The following is a 17,620-nucleotide window of genomic DNA, read 5'->3' as shown; positions in this document are numbered from 1 at the left end:
GCCGATTTGGAAGATGAAGTCGTACCTTGATGTAGGGAAAAGCCGCAGATAGCCATGTTGTTTTTTTGGAGTGGTTAGGGAGATTAAAATGACGAGCGACTGGCTTAGATGCATCCTTGTCATTCTTCTCAACATCTGCGGCCTTTCCCTACATCAAGGTACGACGGAAAGCCGCAAGAATCTGGAACAAGAATTCATCTTCCAAGTCGGCACGCTTAATCCTCACGGTATTAACGAACGCTTTTCATTTAACTAATATATTCCTATTTTTAACGTTGCCATGTTACCACCAACAGCGTAGCTCCTACTCTACTATAAAAACTACACATAACCATACTTGCACGATTCGCTCTGACGAAGGGCTAACGCTCGAAACGTCAGCTTTTAGAGTCTCTGTACGGTGGTCAATTTACATTATCAACTCCGTTGATAAAACCAAATTTTTGTATGTGTTAGCATTGCACCAGCATCAGGCGTCTAGCTATGAGAGACAATTGATTAAATTGTCCCGATAACTGCGAAGATGACTTCTCCCGTTTGTCCACAATCTGCACTTCAAATATATAAATTTTTTCACTCAACAAAGGATCTACAGAATACAGAAGACACCGCCAGAATGAAAACCTAAAAATGTGCATCCCCCGCAAAATGATGTAATTTCATTACACCCAAAATGCCCAACAAGTAGAATGAAACATTCTGAAATGGAGGATACTTACGTTGACACACCTACTTTAGTTAATAAATTAAGAAAGATGAAATGGAATGTAAATTAGGCTTGCAATTTGTAACGTTGTATTGCAATAACTCTAGTTCATCTCTGTATCGTTTGTATAGATCTATCTTCCTTATTCCTCTCCTTTTCTTTCTTTTTCTCAATCTCCTCCTGTTGAATTAACCTCATGTTCAAGTTTCCTCTTTCCGCCTCGACTAGCTAAGCTATAAATGAATGAAGGGGGTGGTTTCTAAAGAACTGTGGTGCTGCGTCGGTGGGGAAGTAGTATATAAGCTATATGCGAGCAGAGGAAGTTGCTATTTATCTATGTGAGAGAACACTGAAGAAATCAAACATTACAATAACCACTTAAAACTGTGGAACAACGTAAAAGAAATACAGCAAAAAGAAAGAGAAGCATGGACGAAGAAAAGACTGAAGATTGCATGGATGAACAAGATTGAAACGGATTGCATTTGGGTAATCTTGACAAAAAGGCCCGACGTTTTTCAACTTTATGGCAAATCGCCCGAATAAAGGTCCTTTTTGCTCATAATCATCTTGTTTGTGATCTAACTGTAATTTTATCAGTAAAGGAATTCCACATTACCATTTTTGAGTTTTAAACTCGTGATCAACTAAAGATTTCCCTAAACGCCCGAAAATAACGTAACATAGGCCCCTTAATATCAGGTAAAGTGCGTCGAGTCCCGTATAAGATCTTACCGTGTTTACTTCTTTCGCATTTCATTGCTATTTCGCGCACATAGTTGTTGACTACATTGTCATTAATACCTTCTTTGTATACCTATTATTCTTCGCTCAAGTCATCAAAATCAAGTCAATTTATTTAACGTCGGTAGTTCCTTCAGTTACGAAACTGGTATCAATGGAAGCCGACGGTGCACCTTTTACCCCCCTCCCTCTAACAGTGCTCCGTTTCACGGATATTTAAAGCTATAGTTACACTGATCAGAGGAAAGTGGTAACAGTGGAAACAATAATATTACTGCTTTTTGGCGTTGTCGTTGCCGTAGCCGTTTTTTAAATTCCCTTTTTAAGAAACGGCAACGGCTACTTCCTCGTCACAAAACAATAATATCATTGGTTGAAAGAGTATAAAGAATCGTGCAGCACGGATTTTAGCAAGTATCTTAGCGGTCCTCTGCATAACGACGAAGTGAAATCACCAAATTCGAGGTTTTGACGACAACGTAAGCATGCAACAGAGAATCCTTCATTCTCTAATTTAACTCTGAAACCGCTCGTACCAATTTGTTTGTAGCCTACTTGGCCCTCATTGTAGGACGTGAACCATGTGTTGAATAGCCCTTACTCGCGATGGCCGCCATGTTGGATTTGCTATTATCATGCAAATTAGCCACACACTTCTGAGGGGGCAAACAACACAAGTTCGGTAGGTTATAATGAACATCTTAGCCACACAGATGATTTGTTTCATGTTCATTGAATGTTTATCACCTAAGTAGTAAAATAGAATGATTACAAATTACACAAGTTACTTGATGTTTGTTTAGTGAAAAATGAGCAGATAACGAAGGAGAAAGTCAAAATGTCAAAGGGAATCAAAAGACATAAAATTAACATAAAAAGTACTTAATTCTAAATTCTAAAAGGTACTTTTAGCAATGTTATTTCAATATTTCGACCAGCCGATTTTCCGCAATTTGCCTTTTTTTCAATGTTTGCCCCCCAGCATAACACATGGCTAATTTGCATTACAATTTGAAAACCAACATGGCACCTATCGTGAATAAGGCCTATTGGGTAGTCACAATACAAGGCGAATTTATATTGTGAGTTCCCGTTGCCGTCGTAGTTGCTTAAGTTCCGTAAAGTCCCTAATACAACATTTAACCATCTCCTCCAATGCAGAACAATCTAATAATCAAAATTAACTATGCAACTATGTTACTATCTCTAGAGTATCAGTGCTAGGAACAACCCTGTTCCATTTTTAAGATGAGTTCAACTGCTGCTGTTACGTCATCCACAACATGACAAGCTCTTCTAAGATGAGGTTGAAAAAGTATATCGCGGTGCTGGAAGCGTGCTCCTTCAGAGTTTGGTGGGTTTTCACCATCTTGCGATGAAACTCCAGTATGAACTAAAATTGACTCTATCCTCCTAACCTCTGGCATCCACTTCATAGCAGCATTGCCTTTTACCTCCACGCTAGTTCTTGTGAAATGATTTATAATCCTGTCTTTATCAGTTTCATGAAATGCCTTCAAATATTCATTACACATATTGGCTCCATAAATATCTGTGTCCAGGTTATCACTGAAATTAAAATAATAAATACATCAACTGTCTCTGTCACCTGTCAAACAAAAGATACATGGAATACAAAAATGGCAGCTAATAAACTGTTCTTTTATCTTTGTGCTACAGTTAGTCCTACTAACCTCGTTTTACAGCAAAAACACAAGTTTCAACCAGGCAAATAAGTCTAAATTACATAAAAACTGAAGAATAATATTTACTAGGTGCCATTTTTGCATTTTGGTCTATTTAACAATGAGATGCCGGCTACGGGTCAATAGTCCATGATGCAAACCCAAATGGGCTATTGACCCGTGGCACTTGAGGGTGAAGGGTGTAATTGTTTTAGTATCACCCAACTAGTAGCTGGACAGAAAAGGCAACAACAAAGTTAACAAATGCAAGTTGAAGAAATGTTTATTTGGGAATAAAACAAGAGAAAGCATCGTTTTTTTTCGCTACTCTAGGACTATTACTAATAGTCTATAATTTACTAATGGTCCTCAAGTAGCATAACCAATTAAAATGCAAGATTTGCATTAGCCCACTAGCTGGGTGATAGTAAAACAGTTATAGACCAAACAGTTATTTAAATGTCTTATTAACATCACGTTTTTGATGACCCATAAGGTCACAGAGTCGAGTATTTTATACAATCAACTACCAACACACTATCACTTGACTTCCTCTCACATCGTCAAAATGTCAGTTGCCAGTAAAAGTCCTTCTCAAGACTACACTCACCCAGAGGATCAAAGTTAATTCCATCAAGTTACGTCATTTCTGGGCTCAAACCATTTCCAAACCATTTCTGTAAAGTTACTCAAATCTTTGGCACTGTCAGATTGAGAGGGTACTCTCATCACCTCACCTGTCAGTTGTCTTTCGTGATTTTCGCAAAACAAGAAAATTCCCATTTTTCCCTAAAGCAACTGCTTCAACCCACAGTACTTAAAAGAAGTGCCTCAAGGTGTATGCCAAAAAGCAAGGCAATGAGAAACAAAGAAACCAAAAACCTTAACCCCACGCCTTCAATGGCAATCTTGCAGAAAACAACAAAAACAAACAAGTCATGTTATTTAGCTATGTTTAAACATTTTGGTCAGAGCCCTTCATTATTAAAGGCATGATAATTTACTAAATAACAATATACTGTAATTAAAAAACCTCTTTTTTGTCAAATTGCAACCAAGTTGCAGTAGTTAACAACAGGTACATTATACAAAGAAATTAAACAAAATAACAACGTTGAAGTCTTAAAAGAAGTTTCTTCGGTAAACATTTAAAAATAGAAACTAGCGATAATTAATAAGAACCTTGTTTCGACACAGGTCTCTCTGTGGTTTGATTGAATGGTTGTGAAATTAGCGTAATTATAGGGGCAAAACTTAAAATATGTGGGAATTCCAAAGTATTTTTAAAAACAATTTCAAGTTCACATGTATTTTAAGCTTTGGCTCTATATGCTAATTTCACAACCATTCGATCGAACTTGAAAGTTTAGCTTTTATCATTAAATATTGAAGTCGCTAAGAATATTGAATTTTGGCCTTCTGGTAGTGAACCAACTTTGCTTCCACCTAACTTATGCATCAAACTTTAGCTTCAATAAATATTTGGTTCATAAACTCTGTGGGACAATAAAGATCCCAGACACTATTCTAAAAGAGTAGGGCACAGAGTCCTAGGTGTTGTAGTCTGGCTGTTCTTTCAGCAATGCGATTGGCTCAGAGTAATCTTGTAAATGGTCTTCTGATCAATGAGACCACATAACAGCATCATACATTAGTCAAATTGAAGGAGTCCAAGAGCTGAAACTAGTAAATAAATTTGTGCTTTCCTGATTGCCTGTCTGAAGCAAATTGATTCAAATTGATATGGAGTAATTTCATTGTTTTCATTTTCATTTATGAAAAAGCAATTCAAGCTGAGCTTCACCCCTAAATTTATGTGAAAAAAAACCTTACCCGATAGCATAGAGTGAATTGATTTGACTTGAACTGCTTTCATTGACTTGATTTAAGAGACAATGTTCAGCATACTGGTAGCTTGCCAAATTTGGTTTCCCCAGAAGAGCTGTGTAAATCAACTTGTTACCAGTCAGTTTCTAAAAACGAAAATTTAATAATAGCTAGTCAGCTGTGACCAGCTGTAATACAGCATAATTTGTTTTGTTATTGCATGAGCAAAAGGCTTGGGTTGGGAGATGAGCTCACTATTAGATCACATGGCATTAGTATACATGTATAAAGTGACTGAATAAGCTGCTAAGACCTAAAGGAACTCCACTTTTCTAAAGGAACCATCGTTGACCATTTTTGCCAACACATAACACTGTTGCACCATGTATAGTACGTTACGTGTGGCATCAACCATGATACTTAACTCCAGCAAAGCTGTTGGTATAATAAGCTTTTTGCAATCAACTCACCTTGTAAAGAGCCTCAAGACACATCAAGAAAGCTCCGTGACCAAACCTATATAAAAAAGAGTTCCAAAGAAGTTTCAAAATATCTGTCAATGAACAACTTTTAGATTGAGTGTTAGGGATACTGGGTGGACAGAGGGCAAAAATGCACTTTGTCACACGTCACTCATGTTCTTACTTACGAAAATCAATTGTTTGTTTTCTCTCACTTGACAGCTCCGTTCACCTGCGTCGGAGCACATGGAGGGTGTTTGTCAGGTTTTCTTTTGGATTTCTATAATGAAAGGATTTCCACCTTTGCAACACTGGGTGCTTAACAAGACCCCTAGACTGCTGACTATCCCCACAAACCAACCTTTCGAAAACTTTCTGGGCTGTCAATAATTTATTAGGACTGCAAGGTCAGGGTTTGTCGCTGCCTACACAGTGTTTCAGACAAACATTATAACTTTAAGAGGGACTAACTTTCTAACCTACTGAAAAATTATCAATGATGAAATGGTATATGAAATGAATCATACATGAACTGCAGATATGAAATCAAGTGAAGCTATGATCTTTGCAGTTATGAGCGCAATTTTACAATTGCGTAGAGAAGCCTCAAAAATTCAGGACTTCAACAGGGTTTGAACCCATGACCTCGCGATTCCAGTGCGACACTCTAACCAACTGAGCTATGACGCCAAGCTATGAAAAATTATCATCACATCACACTTACATGTACAGTAGTAACAAAAAATACCTTGGCAAGGGAGCTTCTGCCACGTATAATAAATCAGTGTTTACTGCAATCACTGGAATGTGCTCATTGGATGTCGTGGAACTTGAAGAAGGGCTTCCACTGGTGACAAGAAGGTCGACAATAAGCTGAAGGTTTGTCTCCCACCGCACTGGTTCACCAAGCAGGAGTACCGCTACCAATCAAAAAGTTGTAAATTCCTTAAAAAAGTGGTACTATGATCAAAAAAATCATTTCCTTTTTTTCTTCAGATTTTGAAAGCGTGTTCGCTTAACATCTAACTGGCAAAATTTTGAGCTTTGAGTTTTATCCAAAGGCTGTTTATTTTGAGTGTAAGTTTTGGATTTCACGGTCCGCCATTACTCACGTTCAAAACTGACCGACTGAACCTCAGAGGGTTGCATCTAGAGAAAATGACATCATTTACTCACTAGCTTAAAATTTCAGCGTGTAAATGCAATTTATTATACATGTATATGCAAAACACGGGTTTAAACCTCTGAAAGCCTGAAACTCCCGTGCTGCATATTAATTCAGCCACATACACACGCATTGCATTCTTAAACTAGTGAGTCTTTGACGTCATTTTCTCTTCGACCCAGCTCTCTCAAGATCTTAAAGTTAGTAATGGCAGACCAATAAACAAGGAAATTCCAGTTAAAATAAATACCTGTCTTTTTTAAATCAGAACTTAAAACTTTGGTCACTTAGTGTTTAGTTAACATAGTTTTGAAATCCAAAGAAAAAAAGATTTGTTTTTTGGTCGTAGTACCACTTTAAACCATAAGTCAACAGAAATGCAAGACTCAGGTCACACATTATTATCATTAATTTTGTGAATCGTAATACAGTTAAATGTTAGCCTGAAAAGTAGCCTAGTATTTTCAGGGTTCATACACTTTTTGTGTCCTAAAATTCCATGACCTTTCCAGGACTCTCATGGGCCAAAAAAGACAAAATCCATGACCTTGGAAACCCTGAAATGTACTGTACATGTATATGGTCCAGAATACAAAATGGCGTGCTCTCAAAAATAGTCTAAATAGATGGGTTGTAGCACTGTTTGCCAAGTTTCTCTTCTGGTAAGTACAATCAATTTTGTCAACATTCTTTCATGTTGGTAGGGCTGGCCATAATGTGAAACAGCATGGTATACAAGAGTTCAGAGAATTAGCCCAGGTTAAAATTATTTTTACCAAAATTTCAATAATAATAATAATAATAATAATAATAATAATAAATTGTTTGAACACCACATACCTTCAATGGGTGGTAATTCTTCGACTGGAATGCCAAGCTAAGAGAATGAATTTAATAAAAACTTTAATTTAGTGAAGTCCTGTGTGCATCAAAATTAATATCTGAAACATTTGCAAAAGACATGCATCTTTCACAATTACAAGCAACTCTGGATACTTGATTAAGTGGAGTGTGATCGTCCCGTTCAGTGTAGTCCTGAGACTGCTTAGGATGACAATGACTTAGGTTTCGACAACCTGAGCGGAGATCATCTTCAGAGTCATGTGCTTTGTGTAACATCAGCAGATGGTATGAACTATCTGCACATTGATGTGACTGGTCAATTATTATAAAAAGTTCTTAGAAATTCAGTCAAAGTTTCCTAAGTTCTAAGAAATTCACAGTCAACTAAAAGTTCTGGAAATTCAGTTTGCAAGCTAAGGTCAGTCATTATGAACAGGTCACTGAGCTTTTCCACCTCTATCTTCTCGTTGCTCATTCTACTTACATTTATTTGATCATATCTTCTCTCCCGGTCAGCCATGTCTAGTAAAGGATAAGCTTTTCTTACGTCTTCAATATCTGACACTTTGGTGAATCCATAGCTGATGTATAAGTTAAAGGAAAATCTTATGTCTCAATACAAAAAAAGAAAACAAAAAATAACCAGTGTATTCATTCGGATGATTGTAACAGGATTTCATGTTTTACATGAATACTATGTTGAGGTTCAAATTACATTGATATCAAGTGTATAACCTTGACAAAGATTTTATCAATGCACAAAATAATACCAAAAAGGATACCCTTGTATGATTTCCTTAATGTTCTGTTGTCCGGATATCAAAACATGTTTCTTGTGTAACCAGTTAAACATTTTTAAAGGTGTATGAGACAAAACCATTTGATCCTCTCTTACCTGTAAACAACAAAACAACCAGGAAGACAACAATGATAACTATTATATTAATATTGATTCATTGTCATGTATCATTTTACTTGTAATGGGACATTTAGTGCTGGATATATACTGTAGCATTAGGTTAAAAAGAACACATGTTTTCTAGAACGTATTGATCTCGGTGCTCAGAAATTGTACACGTACACTTGATTAAAACTGTTTAAACGACTTCGGCAACCTTCTGAACCCTTTTCTGTGTGACCTTTCATTGCATAATTGTGCCTAATTTTTTCCAAATTGCACTCAAAATCATGTGACTACCAATACATATAAGACAAAATCCATGACACATTACCCTGAAATGTTTACCGTCCAGAATACAACATGGACTAGTTCACATTTTCCAAGATTTACAATATTGGAAATCCATAACTTTCCAGGATCTCCATGACTAATTCAAGCCATGTTTACTTTCTTTAAAGAAGTCACTTCCTGTTCATGTTACCTTAGGTTCTCAATGTCAAGGACGTGCTGCATGCTTTTTAAAAGGGACCTTCAGGACAAGGATGACTACAAGTATGAGTTTTCTGTACTGAGAATGCACATAAGGTTTGCAGGCCAACATTTATCGAAAGTGCATGTGCTCAGAACAGAAAACTTGTATTTATAGTTGTCCTCCGATTTAAACATCCCTAATGATGTATAATTTACAGTATAGAGCGGTTTCCAATTGAGTGTCAAAAAGTAATCAGTGAATTACTTTGGTTTTGCATTACTTCACTCAGTGATTGGTTCGAAGTTCTCGCACCACTTTTTCAACCGATCAGAAGTGAAACCAAAACCATTTCCCCAAGCTTTGTGTCAGCTATGTGTGATTATCGAGTTTTAATTTTGATTGGTTTACTGGATTGTCTCCGCCCTTTTTGATTGGCCAAAGTAATTACTTTGGTTTTGGTTTTACGACACTTGATTGAATTTCGCTATAGAAGTTGCTGTAGGACACGTATGACTTAAAAGTGACTTGTGGAGCCCAAAGGCCATCATTATCCTTGCAAAATCAACAGTCACCTGCTTGGTACATATTTGATGCCTTACTCTAAAACTAATCCCAAAACACCCTAACCCTACTTACCCCCTCCACCCATCCACCCCAATCCAACCAAACACACATGGAAAATGTCCATGTACTTTAGAAATAATTACCTCAAAACCAATCTTGTCGGATAGACGTTCTGCAGCTTCCTTTTCTGACTCACAACCTCCATTAGTTAAAAACACTGAGGGAACTTCTGCTTGTCGGAGCATTTCAAGGGCTTCTCTTGCCCCTGGGATTGGCTTCCGACCTCTCACAAGTACCCCGTCAATATCCAGCAAGACGCCAAATGACGGAAAAGCCGGCCTCTGCGATAATCTAAGCGTGGGATTGTCACAGAAAAATCGAACACCGCAAAAACGCAGAACATCGCTTAGTTTCGATTGTTGAAAGGTAAGACGCGAGGTGAGATAGAAAGACATCGCAGTGTATCCCGGGCATGCAAATCACGTGAAATTTTTTGAGAAATTAAATAAATGAAATGAACGAACAAAAACAGAAGGCCAAGAATACCTCTCCCTCGGGAAGCATTGTGGGAATTTCCCTTGCAACATCGGTCGATGTATGTTCGGAAACTCGATCACCCATCGTCATTTGTCGGACAAACCCGATCTCCGGCAAAAAATATTACGAAACAGGAGTCGCGTGGCTTTGGTCGCCATCTTGGCCACGTTCTTGTGTTGAATTCAAAACTGTTCCGTTTTGTCGAAAGCATTCACGTTTTAACGAATATCGCCCGTCGAAGATGAGCACCGTAGACTCTTACGGCCCTGCATCACAAACGCTTACTTTTTTAGACACCGAAGAACCTGATTTCGGAGCAGATACCCAGGGCAGTGAATATGAATTTCACGATTTTACTGTCCCTTCCCAAACTCAAACGCAGTCACAAGCTTCGCAACCTGAAAGTAGCCAGCCTTTGGTTAACGGAAATGCCGTTGACCAGAAGGAAGACCTCAGCAATGGTCCAGTAGCGGTTAATGAAGATTCAAAGACGGACAGTGGCGTTTCTAAGGTTAGCAACGCTTTAGGAGAGCTAAACTTTGAAGAAGACGAAGACGAAACCTTTTACACAAAAGATCTTCCAGCCTACGCTTGCAGGTAAGTTTAAGTTCAGTTCAAGAGTAGTCATTTTGTTGTTTCATAAGCCATCAAAATGTTTTAGTAGGGCGTTTTGATCATGTTTTAAAGCCGCTATAAAGGAGCAATTTAAAGCGTCAAGGCCATTTAATACTCGCTGGATCACCATAAGAAACTTAAATGTTAAGACTGTACGCAAGTTTAAAATTGCGGAAGAAGGCTTTAATTTTACAATCTCTAGTTTTCCAAAAGCTTTCAGTTTTCCTGTCTCGAATCCTTTTAAAGTGACACAATAATAAGAGTTTTTGCTCGTTGAACTGTAGGGAAGCTGCTATATGAATATTTAAGTGGGATTTGATACAATACTTCAGAAATCCAGAAGAGTCATTCATTAGTTGAGGAAGGGGATTGGGGTCAAAAAATTAAATTATCAGCTGGTACATTCGTCATATTTGTTGAGGAAAGCATAGTTATATGGTTTTAATCCTGTAAAAAGTACCTCTTGAATGTGGCATGACTATTCCAGGGGTGGGGTAGGGGGTAGAGGGTTAGGGGTAGGGGTTGGGGTAGGGAGTGAAGGGTACCATAGCTGAAATAACCCAAACCTTTACAAAAATGTTAGCCTTAGGGTTAATCCCTCACCCCTCACCCCTCTCCCCCACCCTCAGAATAGTCATGCTGTCTTAAATGAATTTCTTTCCATCTAAAGTAAAATCTTTCAAACTGAAATATTTGCACAAGCTTTTAAAGGGGCAGTATGATGCTATTTTAGTCAAAATCCAAAACACTAAAAGAAGTCTTTGCATCAATGAAGACCTTGGTCAAGATTCTCCCATACCGGTTGATCGGTTAGTAAGAGCTAATTACAATCTTTTTGCAGATATTGTGGCGTCCATGACCCTGCATCTGTGGTTCAGTGTATTCAATGTAAGAAATGGTTTTGTAATGGCAGAGGAAACACGGCTGGCAGGTAATGCTCTTTTTGTACTTTAATGCACATGCTCATGCAGTGGTTGCAGGAGGTGGTGAGGATTGCGGAAATGCAAATGTCTTAAAGGGGCTATGTCACGCAATTTTAGGCAATTTCAGCACTGATCGAATGGTCATAGAATTAACTAAAATATCAAAATAACTGTTCAAAACTATAGAAGAACTCTAACAAAACACAGGGAAGCCAAGAAGGGACATGGATGGACAAAACTGGAGAGGATTGAAATGGATTGAATTTGGGTAAATTTGAAAAATGTCAGCCCACCTTTTTTCAAATTTATATCAGTCTATATCAAAATATCATTTACAAAGCTGGAAAATCATTCTCAGTTGTTATGTGGCCGTGAGTTTGCAAATGAAAGACTCTTGCTCTACCAATTTGACGTTTAGAGCTCATAATTAACAAAATTAAACAAAATTACCTGAAATAGCGTGACCTAGCCCCTTTAAGTTACAGATTGCACCACAGCTGTGTTGATGGCTGAGCATAAGGGTGCAAAGTATGCCATGATTTTTGTTAGTAGCTGTCTCCTTTTAACAATCCTGACGCTATGGTTGATCAGTGACAGTGGCACTGCCCAAAAGGGTTTCAAAAATACCATAATACTCTTTGTTTGCCCAGGCTGAGTCTAAAATTTTGGATAAGCATTGCTTTTTATTTTTTTGTTGAGATTATTGTAAGTCTCAAGAGAAGCTGGAAACAATGCTTATGCACAATTTTGGAGTGCAAGCAGAGTAAGTTGCCTAAGCTTGCATTTGGTCACCTGAGTATAGTTTTCATAGACCATTAGACCATTCTTGAGTTAGTGTTGTACTTCATCAAAAAGTGTCTGAAATGGATCATTTTTTGAATAAAATCAAGTTTTCATTCAAAGTGCTAAAACAAAAACAAAAGATGCTCCTCGACTAGCTCAGAAATCAAGGGTAAGGTCAACTCTGAAATGGTCCATTTATTTTTTGCGTGGCATGTAGACTAGAGGAGCTGCTCTTTTTAGTTCAGGGTGCTTACTAAACAGCTAGAGGCTCTCTGGGTGAAAATAAAACATTTCAAATTCTGTGGTCCTGTGAACTTTGCACTTGGAGGTGTTTCTGGAAAATATACCTATAGCCTCTTTTTGTTTCTGTCTTTTTTGCCTTGATTCTTACTTTTTGTTTTTTTTTTCTTCGTGATTAATTTACTTAACTTTTTCTTGCAGCCACATTGTTAACCATTTGGTCAGAGCCAAACACAAAGAGGTGACACTTCACAAGGATGGTCCTCTGGGAGAAACAATTTTGGAATGTTACAACTGTGCCTGTCGCAATGTCTTCTTGTTGGGCTTCATTCCAGCCAAGGCTGACTCTGTGGTGGTGTTGCTATGCAGGTCAGTATCCAACTCTTACATGCATGTCCTTTAATCTGTTTTTGTCATCACTGAGCAAAAGAGTTTTCAACTTTCCCCTTTTATCCTTATTCCACTTGTGGTCCTTAAATTTGAGGAATTCCTTCCTTTTGGGTGTAGTCTCCTTTAACCCATTTGTCCCTGAAGTGGTCCCATTGACTAGTCAAACCTCGTCTGACATTAGACGGAGTAAAATCTATAATCGTCCCTTAGAGGACTGACTGGGTTAATCCATTCACTCCACAGGGACTCCAGGATATCCCCAGTTGATATGTAAAATCATCTGGCATTAGACAGAGTAAAATCTGTTAAGTTTCACTCCCAGGGCTCAATGGGATACGTGGGACGTAGGTTTGGAGAGGACCTACTTTGCATTTTGTTGATATAACGTTGTGAACTCTTGATCAAAATTATTATTTGTTTCATGATTTTGTAGGCAGCCCTGTGCAACCCAGAGTAACTCAAAGGATATGAACTGGTAATTATTACAGTTTGTTCCAATATTGAAAGGCTTTAAATGATTATTATTAGTATTACCTTACTGCTGACAGGTTGTCTTATACAGTATGTAGGACTAGTCTCCTCAGATACAGTACAAAAGGCCCATCTTGCATCACTTGTTCTACAAACTACATGTATGTGGGACATGAAATTAAAGGAATCACACAGATATTAAGTATCCCAAGTAACATGCTTTAGCAAATGTCATGGATCTCTCAGACAAATTACATATGCTAAAGCAAATTACATGGACATGTTGCTAAAGCATGTGCTTTGGCAAATGTCTTGAATCTCTATGGCAAATTGAGGTTGACTGCATAAATTTACCCCATATCCCAAATTTCCTAAAATTAATGCTTAACTACAGTATTCAAGTAAACAAAAAAAAGACAAAGTAACAAGGAACCCTCTACAAGGTTTGAACGTTGTTTGTGGATTTTCAATCAGGGATCAAGCCCAGTGGCAGCCTCTGATCAATGATCGATGCTTCCTGTCCTGGCTTGTCAAAGTCCCCCCTGACGAGGATCAGTTGCGAGCAAGGCAGGCAAGTACACGTATTTAACAAAATAAATAATATAATTTGAAAGTCACCATTTAGAAACCTGTGAATTTCCAGTGCTAAAGCTAATGTACAGATCTTGAACAGTATGCTGATATCTGTCTGTTTCTACATGTAGATTTCAGCCCAGCAGATAAACAAGCTAGAAGAACTTTGGAAGGTTTGAGAACTTTTTTCTTTCAGCTGTGAGGTCAGAGAAGCTAACTTACGAATTTGATTTACTATCACTGACCCAAGTGTTTAGAAATACACATACAAGAAAACTGATGGGAAAAGATCAAAATTTTGGTGCCACAATTTTAAATAATCCTATCAACCCTCGACTGGTGCCTGTTGAGGGGTAAAATACTTGTAATAATATTGTAGATTTTACCCTGTTAGATACATTGAGTAAAATCTTGAAGAGTCGCCCCCAAAAAGGAAAGGGTAACTTACTTAATTCAATAGTTATATTTAAATTACAATTTTATTTCGGAGTGTGACTTAATACACGGTAGATTTTACTCTAATGCCAGGGCCTGGTTGTTCGAAAGCCGATTAACTTAATCCAGGATTAGCGTAAACTTTTGTTTCATGTTTCAACTTTTTGGTGAAAGCTTCTTTTGCTTATTTTTCTTTTTTCAAGATTGACTTCTTCTAATGTAAAGTTTCAGCCAATATCAGCGTTGAAAAGCATTTGGGAGTAGAGAAATAAACTCCTTGGTTAATTTTTAATCTGGGATTAGCGTTAATCGGCTTTTAAACAACCGGGCCCAGATGATTTTATTCTTCAGTGTGGGGAGTTTCAGGGGTCAATGGGTTGAGGCCTTTTTTACATAGACATGGTACTCTCATTATTGCTTTTAAGGCTCAAAAGCAAACTCTCAAGCATTTTTGACTGTGGTTCAAATCATATTTTGCAGGATAATCCAGAGGCCAAGCTGGAGGATTTGGACAAGCCTGGAGTTGATGATGAACCACAGCAAGTTCTTCTTAGGTAAGCATGTTCTTCTATGATTCCAAGTACAGCAATCCCATTTAGTTACATGTAGCTTTAGGTTTGGTCCCATGACTTGCTATCTCCATGCTGTTCTCATTCATTAGTTTCGGTAAGTGCTCCTAAAGACAACCAATCTTATCAGCCAGGTGGTCAATGCATGGTTCATAGTGCACAGGGTAACGATGTACATTGTATTAGTTATTCAGTAAACTCAGTTTCAATATCATTACCTTCACCCTCAGGTATGAGGATGCTTATCAATATCAGAACATCTTTGGCCCACTGGTAAAGCTGGAGGCAGATTATGATAAGAAACTAAAAGAGTCACAGGTAATGGACAGACATTATCATCATCAAATTATTATTATTATTATTATTATTATTATTATTTTATCACAGTCTTTGCTGGTGTCTTTTTGCGCGTCAACCGGGCACAAACCATGCACCTGGGGCATTGGTCATGCAAGTCAGTTATTCTGTTCACAAACTAAGCACCTTATTTTTATTAATATTATTATTATTGTTATTATTATTTTTTTTATTATCATTATTGTTGCTAATGGTAGCAGTATAAGAAATCGTATGAATGTGATTGCATTTTGTGGTTTACATGGGCAAAAGTGATGATGTTTTGGAAGTTCTCAAAATTGCACAATCCACAGGTAAGAAATTTTAAGACTTTCAAGACAACGCAGATGACCATAAATAATCACTAAAATTAATGCTGAAGCAAGTTCATACAATGTTTTATTTAAGACTGTATAATGTTTATCTCAACAAAGTTACTCCATCATTGTGTTTTCATAGAAACCTCCTAATTGCACTTTGTAACCTCTATTGCACTCTCTCTAAATTTCTTTCTTTTTTTTTTGTCATCACTAGTTATTGTTGGGTATCAATAAAGTTGCTGTTTTTGTTGCACTCTGTAACCTCTTTGCATTCGTCATTGACCAGTCGGAATATTGTAATGTTCTGTTGAGTATACAGCAAAAAGACAGGAAAACATGTGAATTTTACACTTTTGTACTGGAAGTTTCCTGTGCATTTAGTGATATTCTAACTTGCAGTATTTAAGTTGTGACCTACAGTATTTTCTTCCTTTTTTCTCTGACAGACCCAAGATAACATCGTTGTTCGCTGGGATATTGGTCTTAACAAGAAGAGGATTGCCTACTTCTCATTTCCAAAAACAAATGATGACATGCGACTGATGCCTGGTGATGAACTGCGCCTGCGATACGTCGGTGAATTGCATAAACCCTGGCAGGGAGTTGGTCATGTAATCAAAGTCCCAAACAGTATCCTACTGAAAGTACATGTAGTTATTTTAAAATGAAATAGAATGTGTGTCTCGAGATGCACAGAATGTATGCGCAATAACAATAGTAGGCACCGTCCTTAAGGTGGCGATTAATGAGCAGGGTCTACATTCAAAAATGGCATTGATTTAGGGCATATTTTCGGAACGGACCCGTTGCTTGTCTCGCAGAGAATTTTTGGAATAGTGCTCTCTGCATGTGCTGATTGGAGGTGAACTCGGAGGTGATTATCCATGTACTGTTCACCTCCAAGTAGCTGGCGCACAAGATTTGAAATTTCCAACCACATTTTGGAAAAATAAAGTAGTTTTTTGGTTTGCTTTTTATTCAACTTGTGTGGTATATACTAAAACAATAATAATTATTCACCTCACTTTTGGTGAATAACATTTTTGCATTCAACAGAGGAGAACGCACGCCAGTTTCATTTGTTTTTTGACCCGCATGTTTGTGCTTGAAATTCTTTAATTTGGAACTTTTGGCAACCAAGATTATTGCTTTCAACACCATTTAATCGGCGAGTTTTTGCCATCAACGCATGTTGTGCTGTGCTTTACGTACTTGAACGTTAGGTTGGACTTGACACCTACTAGATTTTGAAATACACTTATCCGACATGACCTCATAGAGTGACTTTCGTATGACCTTGAAAAAGTGTTCGCAATTTGTTTCACGGACCAATGTTTGACAACATTAAAACAAAGTTTCTCCTTATTCCCGCCAAGGAAACTCCTAATAGGGGCAGTAAACAGTTCGATTGCCCAATCACATTGCTGCATTTCAAATGATGTCAACCCGAAATGCCGATCGCTTTCCAGAAAGTTCCACAGAGAGATGACGTTGTTTGCATCCGCGCTCGCTAAGCCAATGAAAATTTGCGTTCGTTTGTTTTTGTTCGATAAGCCAATTAAATGTTCTGCATTTTTGTTTAGGTTCTGTTTTCACTTTTATTTTTCAAGGTCATAGGAAAGTCGCTCTATTAGGATTGACTTTGTTTATATACTATCTCGTAAACCCCAGGATTGACTACGAAAACCAATATTATTGTAAGAACCTTTTAGAAAAATAAATACATGTAAGTGGTCCATAGACCACGTATAATAAAAACAAAGATTGTTTCTTTCTCCAGCCTTCTGCTTTCCTTCCAAAGCGATTGCCAAACACACTTCAATAATCCGAGATTATTACTAATTAGTTATTCCTATTTTCATCATTAGATCATGAGTAAAAACCAGTCAAAATGGAAAAACAATTCATCTTGTTGTTGTTGCTTTCATTGTCACTGTGGCTATCATAAATTATTTAAGAAGAATGCCATTGCTGAGCAGACAATCATAAGTGGTTTTGTTACATATTTGTGCATACTTTGTGACCTCTTTTGCTTATTGTTTAAAGGGCACATTTTGTCA

General features: G+C 37.5%; 2 protein-coding genes across 2 annotated transcripts in view; one reads left to right on the top strand and one right to left on the bottom strand.

Annotated features, from left to right (window-relative positions):
- Positions 1 to 549: 549 nt before the first annotated feature.
- LOC138038497 (haloacid dehalogenase-like hydrolase domain-containing 5) lies at positions 550 to 9,918 on the bottom strand. The gene is made up of 8 exons (XM_068884377.1): positions 9,512 to 9,918; positions 8,214 to 8,326; positions 7,916 to 8,012; positions 7,429 to 7,465; positions 6,172 to 6,343; positions 5,433 to 5,478; positions 4,969 to 5,108; positions 550 to 3,019 (listed from the first exon to the last, which is right to left on the bottom strand). Exons 1-8 carry the CDS (start codon positions 9,821 to 9,823, stop codon positions 2,671 to 2,673), a joined length of 1,266 nt encoding a protein of 421 aa, XP_068740478.1. The 5' UTR covers positions 9,824 to 9,918; the 3' UTR covers positions 550 to 2,670.
- A 71-nt stretch (positions 9,919 to 9,989) lies between these two features.
- Positions 9,990 to 17,620, top strand: part of LOC138038493 (regulator of nonsense transcripts 1-like) — a 22,921-nt gene continuing 15,290 nt past the window's right edge. The window contains exons 1-9 of the mRNA XM_068884372.1: positions 9,990 to 10,502; positions 11,362 to 11,451; positions 12,668 to 12,835; positions 13,290 to 13,331; positions 13,802 to 13,898; positions 14,032 to 14,073; positions 14,816 to 14,889; positions 15,135 to 15,222; positions 16,007 to 16,190. Of these exons, the coding sequence (XP_068740473.1) occupies positions 10,147 to 10,502; positions 11,362 to 11,451; positions 12,668 to 12,835; positions 13,290 to 13,331; positions 13,802 to 13,898; positions 14,032 to 14,073; positions 14,816 to 14,889; positions 15,135 to 15,222; positions 16,007 to 16,190 (1,141 nt within the window). The 5' untranslated portion in view covers positions 9,990 to 10,146. The remainder of the gene's footprint in view (positions 10,503 to 11,361; positions 11,452 to 12,667; positions 12,836 to 13,289; positions 13,332 to 13,801; positions 13,899 to 14,031; positions 14,074 to 14,815; positions 14,890 to 15,134; positions 15,223 to 16,006; positions 16,191 to 17,620) is intronic.

The sequence above is a fragment of the Montipora capricornis genome, chromosome 2 (assembly GCF_036669925.1).
Source record: "Montipora capricornis isolate CH-2021 chromosome 2, ASM3666992v2, whole genome shotgun sequence".
In the NCBI taxonomy this organism is placed as follows: domain Eukaryota; kingdom Metazoa; phylum Cnidaria; class Anthozoa; order Scleractinia; family Acroporidae; genus Montipora; species Montipora capricornis.
This window is presented reverse-complemented; position numbering and strand designations above follow the sequence as displayed.